The 22,215-nt window shown below is 38.7% G+C and overlaps 1 protein-coding gene across 18 annotated transcripts in view; it reads right to left on the bottom strand.

The window, feature by feature from the left end:
* NRXN1 (neurexin 1) overlaps window positions 1-22,215 on the bottom strand; it is a 1,127,862-nt gene that overhangs the window by 529,243 nt on the left and 576,404 nt on the right. For all 18 annotated transcript variants that reach the window (XM_065890685.1, XM_065890668.1, XM_065890670.1 and 15 more), the window contains 2 exons: window positions 8,552-8,725; window positions 2,184-2,303 (listed from right to left, as the gene is read on the bottom strand). In XM_065890685.1, the coding sequence (XP_065746757.1) occupies window positions 2,184-2,303; window positions 8,552-8,725 (294 nt within the window). The remainder of the gene's footprint in view (window positions 1-2,183; window positions 2,304-8,551; window positions 8,726-22,215) is intronic.

Genomic DNA, 22,215 nt, shown 5'->3' with positions numbered 1-22,215 from the left:
CAAAGTAATTTTAATGCTGATCTGTGCTAGAGGCATATCAGCAGACATATTTATTGAACGACAGTTACCTTATTTACAAGAAAATAACAAATAGCCTTATCATTGTCATCACCACTACTATCACCCAAGAGCAGCATTCAAATAATTTTCTGTAAAAATGATTTGAAGACAGCATGATACTTAAGGCAGGACCTTGATGTTCCTTTAGGAACTGTCTAGAGAAAATTATATTCTTTGTACTTAACTGCTATAAGAGGATACACAATCTGACACAAGCAAATGACAACTGTTTTGTAAAACATGGAAACTAGACTAAGCACAAAGTTTGGCAGAGAAAGTTGTTTAGCAAAATGAAAACCAGTTTCACGCAAAACAAAAGCTCTCTCAGCTACATCTGTCAGGATCATACTCAGGATTTTAAAATTGTCATAATAAAATCATAACAAATTATCAGTCTTCTGTTTGTCCTTGAAAATAAGTTGATGTTATTTTCTCTGGGGCAGGAGCAACTGCAGGACGTTACTATTCTATTTACATATCTTTATTAAAAGGATATATAGTTTCTTTGATTTGCTTTTCTTTATGTACATATAAGTATTTATTGACTCTTTACATAAGGTTACTTACATAACTCTAAATGTGGTTTAATGTTTGTAAGAATGATTTGATTTGCAGAAATACAGTGTTTGCAAATGTGTGATGGTTTGAATATGTGTTTGTGGCTTCAAGTTTCTTGTAATTCTTGTAATGGAAGAGCTCACTGGTAGGATGAAGACTAAATATTTCTTCTTCTGTGGTGGTATGACCTTTACATGTCTCTTCCAAGTACTATTTACTTTGTATTAGTTGCTTGTTCTTCCTATATTCAATATTTTGGAGAGGAAACCTGAAGATAGCTAGGAAATTGTACTATATTGCTAGGCTGCAACAACTCAGTTCAATAACACGTTCTGGTTTGACCCCATCTTCAACCTTATGATACACATATCTACTGACATGAACAGAGCCTCAAATAGATAAAGGTCAAAATGAACAAGCTCTAGTCTTTCTTTAAATCCATACTCAAGCTCAGCCTTTGCTTGGAAGCCCAAACCTTCAATCATCTCATCTGCTATCCCACCATCCGAGAGCTTTTTCTTCAATGTTGTAGCATTTACAACATAAGCATGGACTATATTTTACAACCAGAAGGCTCTGTCAGATATATTTTCTCAAGAGAGTGGAATGCAAAGTTTTGTAGGAAACCCTTGTATTATCATTTTGATGAAGTGTTGTAAAGCAGTATCTATTTGAAAGTTAAGAAACAGAACTTCATCCCACATACCAGTTAATATGGTCTCAAAATCCACACTGCTATCACATAAATTAGGCACTCACAAATATTCCATAATATAATGTGAATGTCGTGTTTCTTTGTCATGCTTATTTTTTTAATGTAATTTTTTAATTTTTTCGATGTGGACCATTTTTAAAGCCTTTATTGAATTTGTTCAATATTGCTTCTGTTTTATGTTTGTTTTGTTTTTTTTTTTTTTTTTTTTTTTGGCCACAAGGCATGTGGGATCTTAGCTCCCTGACCCACTCCCCCTGCACTGGACGGTGAAATCTTAACCACGGCATTGCCAGGGATGTCCCCTGTCATGCTTATACTGTGAGACTAAAGGGGAAAAAACACAAACATAAGGGAGAGTAGTTGAAGGACAAAGTTTAAACATACTGTTTTTTAATGTAAAAGGCAGTATGGGCTTGAAAAGATGTAGAGAGAGAAACATAATGAACCTGTCAATTCACTAAAATTCCAGCCCTCAAGATATAATCTTATGAAATGAAATATTACTTAATAAAAAGCATCATGGAGCCTCTTTCAAAAACTAGGGGAGGGGTGTCACATACAGGAAATGAAAAAATTATTTTCGACAAGGTGACCATTAGCAATTTAAAAAATTCCAACAAAGAGTTGAAGACCAAAGAATCACCATCATCACAGATTTTGGCTAATGGCATCCTTGATTGATACTTTAGTATTTCAAACATGACCTTTCTGTGGAACCAAATGCTCCTCCTGGTTATGACAGTTTAACTTATTCATGGATAATATAAAGACTCCCAGCTTTAGACCCGGGATATCAAACAGTAACTGGAAGCAACGACGAGCATCAGTCTACACTCAGAGGGGAACTTACGGTCATTGCAGAGCGGCCCGCTGAAGGAAGTCATGCTACAGTCACAGCTGAAGCCGTCCCACTGCTGCAAGCACACGCCTTGGTTGGAACATGAGTCCTCCTGGCAGGTTGTGCTGGGCCCTGAAAACAATCCAAAAGCAACTTGGGTTCTTTAAAAAAATCTAAAAGTGTTTCACACATGAGCTAGGTCACATTTAGTAGTTGCCAACACCTCAAAGTACATGACCAAACTAGTTTGGAAAGTTCTAGTTCACACACCTGAATTAGGAACAGAGAAGCTGTAATATAAAGGTTTCTCAAGTTTCAAATACAGGACAAAATACATTATAATAGTAAACTAGACCAGCAAATAGTAAAAGCAAGCACATAGCTTCTCGTATGATCATGGTAGCAGGTGATCTCATTCCTTCATCAATAATTCTCTCTCACTGTTTGGACTTTAGAAAAACGCATGGATCTCCTTAACTTCTGACCAATGGGTAGAGACACCATGAGAGATGGAGATTATAACTTCATGAAACTGAGATACAGATTAGCAAAAAAAAAAAAAAAAAAAAAAAAAAGGAACCACTGAAGAGAGTTATACAAAAATGTCCTATAAGTTTCTAGAAGTTTTCCTGCACAAACTATGAAGAAAGTTATGATTGCTGGGTGTTTTGGATAGGTATGTTGGCAAGTATCAATCCACATGCTTTAACAATTTCATGCAATTAAACATAAAACTAAAAACTCTGTATAAATGACATGCCCCCATGTAACATACAAGTAAAAAGAATGCTAGTCTATTTCTAAAGAATCTTAACTAGAACACTGAAAAACAAAGAACTAAAAAAAGGATGATCAAAGCACTAAAGGTAATCACTATACAAACATTCAAGACTGAAAGCCTCTATGCAAACTATGCTACAAAATGAAGTTTCTTGCACAACATTCAAGAAGGGGAAAAATGAAAACTTCAAATAACAGTTACTGCAAAAATGTAAAAATGTTATTTTGAGGTTTCCACTGTGTATTACGGGGTTTCAGTCTTGTTTTATACACACAGGGCTATCTACCTTGCAAGTCAGCTTTCATCAATGCAACTTTGTCAGCAAAATTAAAAAAAAAAAAGCAAAATATATTAAATGTTAGTAAGCAATACTGAAATGGGGCAAACATAGAAGAACATTCAGATTCAAAAAAGCATGCTGCTGTAAAGGGGGAGAGAAATGCTATGTAGAGCAAACAAATTAATAATTAACAGCCATAAATCTTAAGAGAAGCCAAAACCAAGAAAGCGATAATTGATTAGAATTTCACTATATATGTATTTATATTATGGTTAACTGAGCCGATGACACAAAGTGACTGCATTGCTTAGTTGAAGATTTGTCACATGCAGATACAGTGTAGACGATGGTCATCAGAAGACCAATTATCCCTTTCTATTTTTTTCCCTCTAGGTCTTTTATCTTGCTATTGTAGTTAAGGCTTAAAACTGTAATGCCAGCCATTCTCTGTCAACAGTTGGACCTTACAGTGACACCAAACTATCAAAATGTATACACCATTTGGTAGATGAAAGAAAAAGTAAAGGATGGAAGAAACAAATTGCAGTATAATTCCCCATAAAGAAAATTCCTTTACAAGATTGCAACGTGGAGTATTTATCTTTGCTTTTACCAGACTGGGTATAGATTTCTTACAGATCTCAGAGTTACATCTATATTTTCTCTTCCTCTATAACTGTCTTCAACTCTTAAATACTGCCCTGTGAATATTTATTACAGTAGAACCTCACTAATAAGGGTTATCTTAGGTGGGAAGGGAACACCATCTACCTCAATACCTTTAGAGTATAAACTGAAGATATTTTCTAGTAAACACAATCTTAGGTTTTATGAAAATACAAAAATAGACACCAGACTAATTAGATGCTATTAACACTGAGAGCCTTTGAGGTAACTGCTCTAGTGAATACATGAGAATTATCTGTGATTAGATTTTGTACAAATTGATGTTCCTATAAACATCAATTTTAAACATCCTCCTTACAACCATAATTTTATTATAAATGTCTTAGTCACGGTATTCTTCATAAGAAGTTATTGAATGTAGCCTAAACATTCAATATGAATTTTTACAAATTCAGAAATCATAATACTGTAACTACTAATTATATAATAATAATAATAATAGTAATAATAATAATCAGTGTAGTAATAATAACAAAAATAATAGTCATTTTTAATAATAATAAAAATCTCCCAGGCCTGGGAGACCTGAATGGATATAATAGTTTTTCTCACCTATTGCATCAAAGAGCTAAGAGACACTAACTTGCTCAGTTTTTGTTTTTCTTCCAATCTGTGAGAGGTAAGTGGTCCAATGATCTTTATTCCATGGCATTAAAGACTGAAAATAATTAATACTTGTTTAAAAAAAAAACCTCAAAGCAATATTCCTTAGCACAGTCCTCCCTCTGGTACAAGCCCAGCCTGGGTCAGGGGCTGTGTTATCAAAGGATACTATTCCCCTGACTTGCCCAGCAGAAGGAAAGAGCAGGAGCAAGAACTGATGAAGAGCCGTGTTTTTGTTTTTCTTTTTGCAAAAATTATCAGAAATACAATTGCAAAATAATGCTTAACTCTAAAAATGGTAAAATTGCAATTCTAAAAAATAACTTGCCTGCCCATATTGTAGAGCAGCCACTCAGAGTAGCTGCCAAGCCTTTATGTGAGCATAAAGACATGCTTTATTATGTTTTCCATTATCACAACAGTCTTTATATATTCAGGTATTACAAGTGAATGCATGCCTATGCCTGACAAGTCACATTTTTTAAAGTACTCACCTTCTTGAAAAATATTTAAACATTGAGAGTCATTTTCACAAGACAAAACCCTGAATTTATATTTCCTTTTTAGTTATATAATGTCCTTTTTATTTTATCAGTGAATAAAATTGGGAGCAAGCCACAAGGATATTTGTATTAAGTGGTTAAAAATAAGGATATGGGAGCTTCCCTGGTGGCGCAGTGGTTGAGAGTCCGCCTGCTGATGCAGGGGACACGGGTTCGTGCCCCGGTCCGGGAAGATCCCACATGCCGCGGAGCGGCTGGGCCCGTGAGCCATGGCCGCTGAGCCTGCGCGTCCGGAGCCTGTGCTCCGGAACGGGAGAGGCCACAACAGTGAGAGGCCCGCGTACCGAAAAATAAAAAAATAAAAAAAAAATAATAAGGATGTTTGAAAAGGAAAGGAAAGTGAAGGTAAAACTACAATGTCTGGAAACCAAAGAAACAATATAGGAAAGTGCTTAGATGCCTGGGATTTCAAGTAAGGCAAAATTGGGTTCAAAGCTTCCATCATCCACTTACGTGCTGTGTGACCTTAGGAAGGTCACCTTACACCTCTAAGGCTCAATTTACTCTTCTAAAAAAAAAAACAAAACAGTAATACCTAATTGATAGAGTTTTGGGAAATGAAATTGCATATGTAAACTTACTGCTACCAGTGCTTAATCGATGGTAGCTTTAATAGTGAAGTATTTCTGTAGCTTATAGTGCAATTCCAGTGTTGAATGTTGTGAGTCTATGCAAGTGCCTAGATTAAAAACTGTTTCACTGACTTCATGTATGGAAGTTATCTTGACTCAGCATTCAGCTTAACTGAGCCTGATTATTGGTGGATTGCCAGTCTCTATTTTCTCTTAAGTAAGCAGGTCAATGCCTTTCCAGGCAGTAATTTTCAAAGTCTGGTGTCAGACCAAAAGCAGCAGCATCATTTAGGAACTTGCTAGAAATGTAAATTCTAGAGCCCCATCCTAGACCTACTGAATCAGAAACCTTGGGTTGGTGTCAAGTAACATGGGTTTTAACAATTTTCCAGGTGATTCCAATACTTGCTCAAGTTGAGAAACATTAATGTAAAGGGAAAAGGACAAGGTAAGTTCCCTCTGCTAGCTAACGTGGTGTGTAAATAAAGTCAGCTATTACTCACTGAAATAAGTCAGAGATGAAAGGGAGCAAGTGATTATTGAGAGAAGGCCAATGATTTTTTACATGAAAGAACTTTAGACATTTGTGGGTCTTGGGTAGAAATGGTGGAAAATCTTGACAAGATATCATTTAGTGATGTCAAATTTAAACTATTTCTATTCATATGGAAGTTAAGTGACTCCAATGTGGTTTGAGCTCAAAATCCCATGAGAACAATCTTTAGAGAAATAATGTATTGAGAATCTAGAAGTTTACCACCAATCCTAAAAATACGTATATCTCATCAATTACACCTCTGACAGGTACATCTGAGATTATTCCTAGGAACCACAGAGGACAGAAATAATCATACATTAAAAATTGTTAACCTTGACATTGGAATGAAAAAAATCAGGGAAGTGTCAAGGCAGAAAGGCAGGAGCATGGCAACATTCTAAAAATAAAAGAAAAGGGAGTAAAAGAGGGTGAGAATTATTAAAGCTCAGATATTAAAGCAAACTAGATAAGGTAAGGAAGGAGCCAATGTCATAATCTACTGAATGATTTCAGATGTTCAAACCATAGTTTAAAATTACCCAAGAAGATGTACAATCACCTCAACCAAATTGCTTATTAGGTTATGATGGAAAATAACACCAAATTTTATTTCTGTAAATACACTTTCTCAGTACATTTCTTATTAGTTTTCCCTTCCACTCACCCACTCACATTATGTGCCAGTGGTGGGAGGTCATGTGTGTGGGTTTGGTTTACTATCTTGTGAGTGTTTAGCTGTGAATGTGTCTGTCTGCTCCCACCATTTCTTGTAGGTGAGAATTTACCGGGCAACTTGTAGAAAGGCCTATTTTTTTTTTTTTTTTTTTGCGATACGCGGGCCTCTCACTGTTGTGGCCTCTCCCGTTGCGGAGCACAGGCTCGGGACGCGCAGGCTCAGCGGCCATGGCTCACGGGCCCAGCCGCTCCGCGGCATGTGGGATCCTCCCGGTCCGGGGCACGAACCCGCGTCCCCTGCATTGGCAGGCGGACTCTCAACCACTGTGCCACCAGGGAAGCCCGAAAGGCCTATGTTTGAAAAATGTTTTCAGAAGATTTTGCAGTACCTTTAAAAAAAACAAAAAAAAACCCCATATATTCTCACTTATTAGATCACCTCCAAGAATCAAAGTTATGTCCCACATTTTTGTCTCCATCCACTAGAGAGAATTTACTCACTTAACAATTTTGTTTCCTTTGCTAAATTGGTAAAAGGAGAAAACACATAGTTTCCCTTTGTTTCACAAAAGGGCATTTATACCAAAATTTGAAACAAAGTAAATAAATACAGCAAAACATTAAAAATGAACTCAACAAAGATTTCCATTAAATAATCTTATCCTCTGGCGTGATTAAAACACAATTTGAATTTCACCTGACTTTTCAGGGAAACATATGTTACAGAGAGAAAAAAATGTATTTCCAAATAAAAAATTTACATGTACTTAGGTAATTGCTAAATCTAATAGCATTATTTTGGCTAAGAAGACATGATTCATAATCTCCTGGGAGACAGGAATTCACATCTTTCTTCGCTTCCCCCATATGAAATTTCCTTATGAATCTAAAATTTTCAAAATGGCCCAAACTGTATTCAACATTAAAAGAGAAGCAGCAACACATTCACAGCTACAAAATTCAGGATAATGTGATTAAATTGCATTTGTGGAGGGAGAATTGGCTCAAATAACCTGAGGTGTTGAAGTGAAAATTATCTAAAATGAAAGTAGCAATCAAAAAGTACTCCTACAGATCTTAGTCTGATAGAGAACACGAAAGTACAGAAAGATACTTGAGCACATTTCTGAAGTATGGAATATTAGCTTTGGGTAACAGAAGAAACCAATTTTTGCTAAAACAAACTGATAATATGTGGGAGACACTCTTGCTGCCAGGTAGAAACAAACCAAACCATGATTTGAGAATGGGTATCTGAATGTTATTCTCTTGTTGTATCCTATTGAATGTAGATGTCAAAAAGCAGGCTCAAATTGATTAACATTTGCTGGAGTAAATATGTTTTTCTAGTCCAAGTGGAGTATTTATTTAATGCTATAACGAAAGCACTGCAGAAGTGATTAGCACACTAATTAGGTGAACTAAAGAATGCAAAGAAGCAGAAAATAACAAGATCCATAGCTCCCATTTTATATCAGGCATTAGTCTAGGTTTGCAAACAGTCCAGAAAATTTAAGATTTATGGGATGAAAAGTTTAAAACATGAATAAGGACTTTTAAGCCGTAACTGGGGGTTTGGTCAATTGTCAGAAATGAAAATATTGCCTGCCAGAGAATTTTGCTGTTCTCATTTATAGGTGGAATTAGAATTATTTTGAGTGTGATAACAAAGATCTAGTACCTTCACAGCCTCTCTCAATCTGTCCATTGCAGAAAAGAGCATCTGAGATGAGGTCTGGAAGCCGTCCATTTAGATCAACTGATGCCAGGCAGCCTTGAAAGCCCTCCTTGGCATGGACGAGTTTCGGCAAGGATTTATATGTTTCCTTGGCCACTCCTCCTATATACAAGTCACCTGTGGGAAGACAAAAATTTTGGTCACAAAAGTAACTTAACATTGACTTTAAACAACAGTAGAACACACAAAAAAGTAGGTTTATTTTTCATTAAATTAATTTTAAAAAGTAAATTAATGACTATATATTTTCTTAAAAGTACAAAACAGGGGAAGATGGCGGAAGAGTAAGACACAGAGATCACCTTCCTTCCCACAGATACACCAGAAATACATCTACACGTGGAACAACTCCTACAGAACACCTACTAAACGCTGGCAGAAGACCTCAGACCTCCCAAAAGGCAAGAAACCCCCCACGTACCTGGGTAGGGCAAAAGAAAAAACAGAGACAAAAGAATAGGGATGGGAACTATACCACTGGGAGGGCGCTATGAAGGAGCAAAGCTTTCCACACACTAGGAAGTTCCTTCGCAGGCAGAGACTGCGGGTGGCGGAGGGGGAAAGCTCCGGATCCGCGGAGGAGAGCGCAGCAACAGGGGTGCGGAGGGCAAAGCGGAGAGATTCCCGCACAGAGGATCGGTGCCGACCGGCACTCACCAGCCCCAGAGGCTTGTCTGCTCACCCGCCAGGGCGGGCGGGGCTGGGAGCTGAGGCTCGGGCCTCGGTCGGAGCGCCGGGAGAGGACTGGGGTTGGCGGCGTGAACACAGCCTGCAGGGGGCTAGTGCGCCACGGCTAGCCGGGAGGGAGTCTGGGGAAAAGTCTGGACCTGCCGAAGAGGCAAGAGACGTTTTCTTCCCTCTTTGTTTCCTGGTGCGTGAGGAGAGGGGATTAAGAGCGCTGCTTAAAGGAGCTCCAGAGACGGGCGCGAGCTGCGGCTAAAAGCGCGGACCCCAAAGACGGGCATGAGACGCTGAGGCTGCTGCTGCCGCCACCACCAAGAAGCCTGTGTGCGTGTGCGAGCACAGGTCACTATCCACACCCCACTTCCGGGGAGCCTGTGCGGCCTGCCACTGCCTGGGTCCCGTGATCCAGGGACAACTTCCCCGGGAGAACACACGGTGCGCCTCAGGCTGGTGCAACGTCACGCCGGCCTCTGCCGCCGCAGGCCCGCCCCGCACTCCGTGCCCCTCCCTCCCCCCAGGCCTGAGTGAGCCAGAGCCCCCGAATCAGCGGCTCCTTTAACGCCGTCTTGCCTGAGCGAAGAACAGACGCCCTCCGGCGAACTACACGCAGAGGCGGGGCCAAATCCAAAGCTGAGCCCCTGGGAGCCGTGAGAACAAAGAAGAGAAAGGGAAATCTCTCCCGGCAGCCTCAGAAGCAGCGGATTAAAGCTCCACAATCAACTTGATGTACCTGCATCTGTGGAGTACCTGAATGGACAACGAATCATCCCAAATTGAGGAGGTGGACTTTGAGAGCAAGCTTTATGATTTTTTCCCCTTTTCCTCTTTTTGTGAGTGTGTATGTGTATGCCTTTGTGTGACATTTTGTCAGTATAGCTTTGCTTCCGCCATTTGTCCTAGGGTTCTATCCGTCCGGTTTTTTTTTTTTTTTCATTTTTTTCCTTAATAATTATTTTTTATTTTAATAAGTTTATTTTAATCTTCTTTCTTTCTTTCTTTCTTTCCTTCCTTCCCTCCTTTGGACAACGCATCATCCCAAATTGAGGAGGTGGACTTTGAGAGCAAGATTTATGAATTTTTTCCCCTTTTCCTCTTTTTGTGAGTGTGTATGTGTATGCTTCTGTGTGAGATTTTGTCTGTATAGCTTTGCTTCCACCATTTGTCCTAGGGTTCTATCCATCCATTTTTAAAATTTTTTTTCTTTTTTTCTCTTAATAATTATTTTCTTATTCTAATAACTTTATTATATTTTAACTTTATTTTATTTTACTTTATCTCTTTTTTTCCTTCCTTCCCTCCTTCCTTCCTTCCTCCCTCCCTCCTTTCTTTCTTTCTTTCTTTCTTTCTACTTCTACTAATTCTTTCTTTCTACTTTTTCTCCCTTTTATTCTGAGCCGTGTGGATGAAAGGCTCTTGGTGCTGCAGCCAAGAGTCAGTGCTGTGCCTCTGAGGAGGGAGAGCCAACTTCAGGACACTGGTCCACAAGAGACCTCCCAGCTCCACATATTATCAAACAGCGAAAATCTCCCAGAGATCTCCATCTCAACACCAGCACCCAGCTTCACTCAACGACCAGCAAGCTACAGTGCTGGACATCCTATGCCAAACAACTAGCAAGACAGGAACACAACCCCACCCATTAGCAGAGAGGCTGCCTAAAATCATAATAAGTCCACAGACACCCCAAAACACACACCAGACGTGGACCTGCCCACCAGAGAGACAAGATCCAGCCTCATCCACCAGAACACTGGCGCTAGTCCCCTCTACCAGGAAGCCTACACAACCCACTGAACCAACCTTAGCCACTGGGGAGAGACGCCAAAAACAACGGGAACTACAAACCTGCAGCCTGCAAAAAGGAGACCCCAAACACAGTAAGATAAGCAAAATGAGAAGACAGAAAAACATACAGCAGATGAAGGAGCAAGATAAAAACCCACCAGACCTAACAAATGAAGAGGAAATAGGCAGTCTACCTGAAAAAGAATTCAGAATAATGATAGTAAAAATGATCCAAAATCTTGGAAATAGAATAGACAAAATGCAAGAAACATTTAACAAGGACCTAGAAGAACTAAAGATGAAACAAACAACGATGAACAACACAATAAATGAAATTAAAAATACTCTAGATGGGATCAATAGCAGAATAACTGAGGCAGAAGAACACATAAGTGACCTGGAAGATAAAATAGTGGAAATAACTACTGCAGAGCAGAATAAAGAAAAAAGAACGAAAAGAACTGAGGACAGTCTCAGAGACCTCTGGGACAACGTCAAACGCACCAACATTTGAATTATAGGGGTTCCAGAAGAAGAAGAGAAAAAGAAAGGGACTGAGAAAATATTTGAAGAGATTATAGTTGAGAACTTCCCTAATATGGGAAAGGAAATAGTTAATCAAGTCCAGGAAGCACAGAGAGTCCCATACAGGATAAATCCAAGGAGAAATACGCCAAGACACATATTAATCAAACTGTCAAAAATTAAATACAAAGAAAACATATTAAAAGCAGCAAGGGGAAAATAACACACAAGGGAATCCCCATAAGGTTAACAGCAGATCTTTCAGCAGAAACTCTGCTAGCCAGAAGGGACTGGCAGGACATATTTGAAGTGATGAAGGAGAAAAACCTTCAACCAAAATTACTCTACCCAGCAAGGATCTCATTCACATTTGATGGAGAAATTAAAACCTTTAGACAAGCAAAAGCTGAGAGAGTTCAGCACCACCAAACCAGCTTTACAACAACTGCTAAAGGAACTTCTCTAGGCAAGAAACACAAGAGAAGTAAAAGACCTACAATAACGAACCCAAAACAATTTAGAAAATGGGAATAGGAACATACATATTGATAATTACCTTAAATGTAAATGGACTAAATGCTCCCACCAAAAGACACAGATTGGCTGAATGGATACAAAAACAAGACCCATATATTTGCTGTCCACAAGAGACCCACTTCAGACCTAGAGACACATACAGACTGAAAGTGAGGAGATGGAAAAAGTTATTTCATGCAAATGGAAACCGAAAGAAAGCTGGAGTAGCAATTCTCATATCAGACAAAATAGACTTTAAAATAAAGACTATTAGAAGAGACAAAGAATGACACTACATAATGATCAAGGGGATCGATCCAAGAAGAAGATATAACAATTGTAAATATTTATGCACCCAACATAGGAGCACCTCGATACATAAGGCAAATACTAACAGCCATAAAAGGGGAAATCGACAGTAACACATTCGTAGTAGGGGACTATAACACCCCACTTTCACCAATGGACAGATCATCCAAAATGAAAATAAATAAGGAAACACAAGCTTTAAATGATACATTAAACAAGATGGACATAATTGATATTTATAGGACATTCCATCCAAAAACACAGAATACATATTTTTCTCAAGTGCTCATGGAACATTCTCCAGGATAGATCATATCTTGGGTCACATATCAAGCCTTGGTAAATTTAAGAAAATTGAAATTGTATCAAGTATCTTTTCTGACCACAACACTATGAGACTAGATATCAATTACAGGAAAAGATCTGTAAAAAATACAAACACATGGAGGCTAAACAATACACTACTTAATAACGAAGTGATCACTGAAGAAATCAAAAAGGAAATTAAAAAATACCTAGAAACAAATGACAATGGAGACACGACGACCCAAAATCTATGGGATGCAGCAAAAGCAGTTCTAAGAGGGAAGTTTATCACAATACAATCCTACCTTAAGAAACAGGAAACATCTCGAATAAACAACCTAACCTTGCACCTCAAGCAATTAGAGAAAGAAGAACAAAAAAACCCCAAAGTTAGCAGAAGGAAAGAAATCATAAAAATCAGATCAGAAATAAATGAAAAAGAAATGAAGGAAACGATAACAAAGATCAGTAACACTAAAAGCTGGTTCTTTGAGAAGATAAAGAAAATTGATAAACCATTAGCCAGACTCATCAAGAAAAAAAGGGAGAAGACTCAAATCAATAGAATTAGAAATGAAAAAAGGAGAAGTAACAACCGACACTGCAGAAATACAAAATATCATGAGAGATTACTACAAGCAACTCTATGCCAATAAAATAGACAATCTGGAAGAAATGGACAAATTCTTAGAAATGCACAACCTGCCAAGACTGAATCAGGAAGAAATAGAAAATATGAACAGACCAATCACAAGCACTGAAATTGAAACTGTGATTAAAAATCTTCCAACAAACAAAAGCCCAGGACCAGATGGCTTCACAGGTGAATTCTATCAAACGTTTAGAGAAGAGCTAACACCTATCCTTCTCAAACTCTTCCAAAATAAAGCAGAGGGAGGAACACTCCCAAACTCATTCTACGAGGCCACCATCACCCTGATACCAAAACCAGACAAGGATGTCACAAAGAAAGAAAACTACAGGTTCATCTATAATGAACATAGATGCAAAAATCCTCAACAAAATACTAGCAAACAGAATCCAACAGCACATTAGAAGGATGATACACCATAATCAAGTGGGGTTTATTCCCAGAATGCAAGGATTCTTCAATATACGCAAATCTATCAATGTGATAAAGCATATTAACAAACTGAAGGAGAAAAACCATATGATCATCTCAGTAGATGCAGAGAAAGCTTTCAACAAAATTCAACACCCATTTATGAAAAAAACCCTGCAGAAAGTAGGCATAGAGGGAACTTTCCTCAACATAATAAAGGCCATATATGACAAACCTACAGCCAACATTGTCCTCAATGGTGAAAAACTGAAAGCATTTCCACTAAGATCAGGAACAAGACAAGGTTGCCCACTCTCACCACTCTTATTCATCCTAGTTTTGGAAGTTTTAGCCACAGCAATCAGAGAAGAAAAGGAAATAAAAGGAATCCAAATCAGAAAAGAAGAAGTAAAGCTGTCACTGTTTGCAGATGACATGATACTATACATAGAGAATCCTAAAGATGCTACCAGGAAACTACTAAGAGCTAATCAATGAATGTGGTAAAGTAGCAGGATACAAAATTAATGCACAGAAATCTCTGGCATTCCTCTACACTAATGATGAAAAATCTGAAAGTGAAATCAAGAAAACACTCCCATTTACCATTGCAACAAAATGAATAAAATATCTAGGAATAAACCTACCTAAGGAGACAAAAGACCTGTATGCAGAAAATTATAAGACACTGATGAAAGAAATTAAAGATGATACAAATAGATGGAGAGATATACCATGTTCTTGGATTGGAAGAATCAACATTGTGAAAATGACTCTACTACCTAAAGCAATCTACAGATTCAATGCAATCCCTATCAAACTACCACTGGCATTTTTCACACAACTAGAACAAAAACTTTCACAATTAGTATGGAAACACAAAAGACCCCGAATAGCCAAAGCAATCTTGAGAACGAAAAACGAGGCTGGAGGAATCAGGCTTCCTGACTTCAGACTATACTACAAAGCTACAGTAATCAAGGCAGTATGGTACTGGCACAAAAACAGAAAGATCAGTGGAACACGATAGAAAGCCCAGAGGTAAACCCACACACATATGGTCACCTTATCTTTGATAAAGGAGGCAGGAATGTACAATGGAGAAAGGACAGCCTCTTCAATAAGTGGTGCTGGGAAAACTGGACAGGTACATGTAACAGTATGAGATTAGATCACTCCCTAACACCATACACAAAAATAAGCTCAAAATGGATTAAAGACCTAAATGTAAGGCCAGAAACTATCAAACTCTTAGAGGAAAACATAGGCAGAACACTCTATGACATAAATCACAGCAAGATCCTTTTTGACCCACCTCCTAGAGAAATGGAAATAAAAACAAAAATAAACAAATGGGACCTAATGAAACTTCAAAGCTTTTGCACAACAAAGGAAACCATAAACAAGACCAAAAGACAACCCTCAGAATGGGAGAAAATATTTGCAAATGAAGCAACTGACAAAGGATTAATTTCCAGAATTTACAAGCAGCTCATGCAGCTCAATAAGAAAAAAACAAACAACCCAATCCAAAAACGGGCAGAAAACCTAAATAGACATTTCTCCAGAAAAGATATACAGACTGCCAACAAACACATGAAAGAATGCTCAACATCATTAATCATTAGAGAAATGCAAATCAAAACTACAATGAGATATCATCTCACACCAGTCAGAATGGCCATCATCAAAAAATCTAGAAACAATAAATGCTGGAGAGGGTGTGGAGAAAAGGGAACACTCTTGCACTGCTGGTGGGAATGTGAATTGGTTCAGCAACCCCACTACTGGGCATATACCCTGAGAAAACCAAAATTCAAAAAGAGTCATGTACCAAAATGTTCATTGCAGCTCTATTTACAATAGCCCGGAGATGGAAACAACGTAAGTGCCCATCATCGGATGAATGGATAAAGAAGATGTGCAATGGAATATTACTCGGCCATAAAAAGAAACGAAATTGAGCCATTTGTAATGAGGTGGATAGACCTAGAGTCTGTCATACAGAGTGAAGTAAGTCAGAAAGAGAAAGACAAATACCATACGCTAACACATATATATGGAATTTAAGAAAAAAAAATGTCATGAAGAACCTAGGGGTAAGACAGGAATAAAGACACAGACCTACTAGAGAATGGACTTGAGGATATGGGGAGGGGGAAGGGTGAGCTGTGAGAAAGCGAGAGAGAGGCATGGACATATATATACACTAACAAACGTAAGGCAGATAGCTAGTGGGAAGCAGCCGTATAGCACAGGGATATCAGCTCGGTGCTTTATGACCGCCTGGAGGGGTTGGATAGGGAGGGTGGGAGGGAGGGAGACGCAAGAGGGAAGAGATATGGGAACATATGTATATGTATAACTGATTCACTTTCTTATAGAGCAGAAACTAACACACCATTGTAAAGCAATTATACCCCAATAAAGATGTTAAAAAAAAGATGTGGCACATATATACAATAGAATATTACTCAGCCATAAAAAGAAAGGAAATTGAGCTATTTGTAATGAGGTGGATAGACCTAGAGTCTGTCATACAGAGTGAAGTCAGAAAGAGAAAGACAAATACCGTATGCTAACACATACATATGGAATTTAAGGAAAAAAATGTCATGAAGAACCTAGGGGTAAGACAGGAATAAAGACACAGACCTACTAGAGAATGGACTTGAGGATATGGGGAGGGGGAAGGGTAAGCTGTGACAAAGCGAGAGAGAGGCATGGACATATATACATTACCAAACGTAGGGTAGATAGCTAGTGGGAAGCAGCCGCATAGCACAGGGATATCAGCTCGGTGCTTTGTGACCCCCTGGAGGGGTGGGATAGGGAGGGTGGGAGGGAGGGAGACGCAAGAGGGAAGAGATATGGGAACATATGTATATGTATAACTGATTCACTTTGTTATAAAGCAGAAACTAACACACCATTGTAAAGCAATTATACTCAAATAAAGATGTAAAAAAAAAAGTACAAAACAACAGAGGTGTTTGAATAATACATCAGCACTAGAAGCAATTTCTAGAAGCTATTTCCACAGAGAACTTAAGTGAGTTCGATACAGTGTGGCCAAATGGAAGGAACATGTACCATGAAGTGGTCCCTGAATTATTGGGTTGGCCAAAAAGTTCGTTCACGTTTTTCCATAAGATATTATGGAGGAACCCAAAAGAATTTTTTGGCCAACCCAATAAAATCCAAGTCCAGTTATTTACCGACTCTATGGCTTTGAGCTTTTTTTTTTTTTTTTTTTTTTTTAGTTTCTCTGATCCTTAGTAATCTCATTTCTAAAATGGGAGCAATAAAACCTATTCCATAGGGTTGTGTGAGGATTAAATGAGATAAAATAATGGAAAGAATCTTTCAGAATGAAAATATGTAGTAGATGTTAGCAGGTGTTATTATCAAATCTACATTCTGCTTAGAGAGTTCTAGGCCTTTCTGTTAACTAGAAGCTCAATGAATTCTAAATGTCTAATGTCTAAAATTGCCTTTTCTAGTATGCTTGAACCTATTATCCTTGCTTGCACCTAACTTGTTCACTAACTCACTCCCATAGTAGACTATATATACCTGAATATTCCATTCCTTTTCAAGTATTTCATCTTTTAGGTAAAGGCATACCACTCTGAATTCTTTATGCTGTTCTGGGATCTATTGACAAGTTATCAATTAATTTTTCCCAATTTTATTACAGTTTCTAGTGGGACACTTTGCTCTGCTTGTCATCTTCATGTCTCTACGTTTAAGATTTCCCAACTTTATGGACAACTACTTAAAAAAAGAGACTGCAATCCAAGTTTGATTCTGTTTCTTTTCTATTAAAGATTATTCATCATATCTGTGTAGCACTGAGTAGATGTAATTAACTGACTCTAGTAAATAATCAATGCAGAACATAAGGAGGGTGACCCCAAATTTCCATAATATACTACTCCTGTTTACAAGTCCTGGTAACATATTCTATTTAGCTACTTACTTCTCTGACTTTGCATTGTCATTTGGATTTACTCTCTCACGTTAACCATTTTATTTAACTTTCACGTTACCTTCTCCCACTGTAACACAAAACTCCTATATTCCTAATGCTCTCTGGGCCCCTCTGTATTGTTTTCATGGGACTTGGGAGGAAGGAGAACTGATACACATGCTGATGCTCACACTGTTAAGTCATGAGTAATAAAGTGCTTGGTGTCTGACCCAGAAAGCTTGTGTCTTCTGCCACCATCCATAAAACAGTAATAGGCTAACCTGGTAAGTAGGGTAAAAATCAAGCAACACACAGAACACCCCTGATTGTACTGATGAGAAAACTAAGCTTGCTTAAAGTCATTTAGCCATAAAAACAGAACTGGGCTTCCTGGTGGCGCAGTGGTTGAGAGTCCACCTGCCGATGCAGGGGACACGGGTTTGTGCCCCGGTCCGGGAAGATCCCACATGCCGCGGAGCGGCTGGGCCCGTGAGCCACGGCCGCTGAGCCTGCGCGTCCGGAGCCTGTGCTCCGCAACGGGAGAGCCCACAACAGTGAGAGGCCTGCGTACCGCAAAAAAAGAAACAAAAAACAAAACTGAGAACTTAGGTCCCTGACCTACTAACTAAAGCTCTAAGTATTACACTAGGATGCCACTGATCCTGCATAGTTTGTACTGAAGGTACTGGATATGCTTACTTCCCTCACCTTTTAAATAAAAGGAAACATCTATTGACTATTAACCATCATTCTTAATATTAAAGGAAAGCATGTTTTTGATCTGAAATAGGATACTATTTTTGAAACATTTGATTTTTCCCTTCCATATTTCCTTTCTCTCCTTAGTCTTTTCTCTCACTTAAATTTCAAGTGATTGTGTTTTATTTGCCTCAGAGACCAAAGATATAAAGTTATCTTTATGTATTTGATCCTTAAAATTCAAGACTCTTAGAGGAGTGAAATAGACAGAACATACAGGCAATTACATGAGAAGAGTAAAGCTTTCCTGCCCCTCATGTGGGCAAGCAGGAGAGAAAATTGGAGGAGAAGTTTGAATATAGTCGTTGCCCAATAGAGGACATAGTGATCTGACTTGAGGTCTGAGCCCTGGTGGATGCCAAAACCTCATGTAGGTTGAGGAAAGTAATATTGATCTGTGTGCATTTCCTCAAGAGAACCCAGAGGCAGCAGTGATATCCTTGAGACGAAATAGATGCATAGTAGATTCAGACATGCTGGGAGCTTTCTTAGCCTGACAGAACTTTTCATAACCCCTTGTGGTGTGGCAGCAACGGAACAATTCCCAGAGCAGAGCAGGAGCAAGCAGAAAAAGCCTGGCCTGAGGAGGTCATGCACACAAGAAAGAAGATGCTGGGTAGCAATTCAGTGGGCACCTAAGCAATTAATATAGAATATTTGAGACCAACTCCTGTGCAATCTCTCTACCTCCCCAGACACCGGTACAATGGAAGCCCCCCACCTCCAAATCATCTAGACATAATCCCAAGGAAATAAGGGAACTGAAATTGCCTGAGATTACAGTTTCACTAACTCAAAGAATCAGAGCTCAAAACAGAAACCAAGGTGAGTTACAGAAAAGTAGAGAAAGTGACCTTTCTTGCTCATCTGAGATTGTGGGCTGAACTTTATGCTATTACATATCCAATATCAATGCAAGGAAGTGCTCCCTGCATTCATTTGCTGAACTAAATTTGTTAGGAAATTTCAGCTTTCCTCTGGGCCTAATGAATGTAGTATTAGAGAACAGTGGGAGTTGAATTAAGAATTCTTGTCACTGCTTCAGGTTTTTCAGATGTAGAACTTAGTACTCAAAGTTATGTATGGGATGCTACATATTTGACAACCAATCTTCCTCTTTCTGATTGTAACCTCCTGGAGGATAGAGATTGTGTCTTTGTCTTAGATTCTCCCACAGTGCCTAGTACTGGACTACAAGCACAGTGGGCAATCAATAAATATTGTCAGTCAACTGACGGATTGAAGTCACAGTAGATAAGAATCAGAAAAGAAAGAAGAATGGTAAGGCAGCACATAGGGAGAGAGCTAATCCTAAAATGCACTTACTTCCTTTCCCCATTTCCTGCTACTTCCTACTTTTTTTCCTATCAGCACACTTACTTGCCCAAATAAGTTTTTAAAGCTTATTGAGGAAAAGTAGTAATCTTTCCCTTGTGTTGTTAAAGAGCAGAAAATATTGATTCAAGCCATGTAGGATATAAGCCTCAGACGTACCAAGGTGGATGAGTTTGGCTTTATAAGCAGGGGACTCATTCTTATTTTCATTACTGAAGCTGCACTTAGCACCACAACTTAATACCGCCTTTATAAACTCTTCGTATAGCAGAGAGTGGTCTTAAGTCTCCCACAGGATTGCCATAGGACGAGAACAAAGGAAACCTTTAAGTGGCCTGAGCCCTGTGTAACATTAGCACTTCATCAAAGATGCACCTTCTCCTTTTCATCTGTGGGGTGATGGAAGGAAAATGACCCACTAGCACTAATGGGATCTTGCAGGCAAAATCCTGTGCATGGCAAGGAAGCTAGGCTTTTTAATGACCCAGTGTATGAACGAGAGCCAGGATGGACATCCAGTAACAGTCAGTTTCCTATGGACTTGAAGCCATGCTGGTACCCTTCCTTCAAGCTATGAGTGGTTGATTTTTATTCATATTATTTAAGTAGGCCATGTATGCAACTGACAAGGAAATGATGGAGCTGTGGCAGAAGAAGGTGCAAAGAACATGTACAGAGCCAGATAATCTCAAACATTTGGGGAGTGGGCTTTTAAAAAAAAAAATCAAGAAACCCTTATCTTTGTCACTAGTGTGGAATGTGTGTGTGTGTGTGTGTGTGTGTGTATGTGTGTGTAACAGCCCCCCTCTCAAGAATGTCATCTGTGGAATGATCTGGGATGATATCACAAGTATCCATTTCCCAGTAGTTGGGCAGTAATGAGTAGGGAATAGCACACAAGCTTCTTAGTTATAATTGGCTACAAAAGAATGAGAAGTACAGGTTGTCCCCGTGTTTCTAGTATAATTAGAGCGACAAGATGTCAAACGTACAAGTCTGATTTTCTTTGACTTACTTTAGACGCATTTGTGTACTTGAAGTGTGCCCTGCACTATACAATAAGCAGCTCGAGAGCTTTCTTTGACATACTCTGTTTGAATCCCAGCAGCATTGAATCTGGTAACATAAATGGAACAATCGCTTGATAAGTATATTCTATTTTGATATAAACAGACTGACGCAAGAATTCTGTGAAGCCCGAGGGACAGGTTGTAAGGTTCAGGCTAAATGCGCCTTATAAAATCAGAGAAATAAAAGGATTTTATGGACATCAGTTGTAAGCTGAAGTATCATGAACGAGTTTAGACCAAAAGAAGGTATAGGATACATTACTTTGTAATGACGTAAATGAAGGTGCCAAACATGGGGAACAGCACAAATGTACCAAGAAGACAAAATTAATACAGCATTCAAAAAAGAGCACAAAAGGCCAGGATGGGCTGGAAAAGAAGAATTATCAAAGAGGCCATGGTAAATAATGTTGGATAAAAAAAGTCAAAGGAAAGCCTTGAGTAACATGATAGAATTTGTGACTACTGTTTTTTGGTTCTTTTTTTTAAAGGCAATGAGAAGTCCAAAAATAAAAGCCATGCAGGCTAGGAGATGAGGGAATTGAAACAGTAATAATTTGGAGAGAAGAGATGAAACTGCATTTAACATGTAATTTGAGTAGGAGTGTCCTACAGGGATGATATAAACTGGGGGCTTAGGGATGCTGGGGCTGGAAGGCCTGGCTTGGGAGCCATCAACCAAAAGCAGAAAAATGAAGTGGTGTAGGAGGTTTTCTCTTCTCTTAAAACAGGGAGCATGAGGCAGTTAGAGCAAGGACTCTGAGCTCTACAGCAGCAGAATGCCAGCATCAAGGTATAATTAGTTCTTTGACTCAGCTTTCCTGTTTATCCATATGTAATTTTTAGCGCCTCTTAAACATCTCAGTTTCATTTTAATTAAAAAGAGCATACATAAAAAGGACAACTGCTTTGTAGATTTGGATAGCTAAAACTCTAGGGAAACTTAAGGAGGCTCCCACAGTCTCTTATAAGTGGCATTGCTCAGAGAATTTGACTTTGGACAGCAAATTGGGAGACTTCGCTAACATTCCTCTCAATTCTTGTTGTGACTGGCTGGTAGAAAAAGTACAATCAGGCTGGGCTAGTTTCTCAGAGTTATTCTGCAGGAAAGATGCCCTTCCTTACATCAGAGAACAATCAAACTCTGCCTCCGCCTCGATTTGTATCTTTATCTTTAATTTTAATCTTTTGTCACACATCCACAAATGAACATCGGCAGGTTGGATCTTGACCATATAAGTTAATGCAGGCTTTCTTTGGGAGGCAAATTAAATGTAATCCT

Source organism: Phocoena phocoena, chromosome 14 (assembly GCF_963924675.1).
Source record: "Phocoena phocoena chromosome 14, mPhoPho1.1, whole genome shotgun sequence".
NCBI classification, from domain to species: domain Eukaryota; kingdom Metazoa; phylum Chordata; class Mammalia; order Artiodactyla; family Phocoenidae; genus Phocoena; species Phocoena phocoena.
This window is presented reverse-complemented; position numbering and strand designations above follow the sequence as displayed.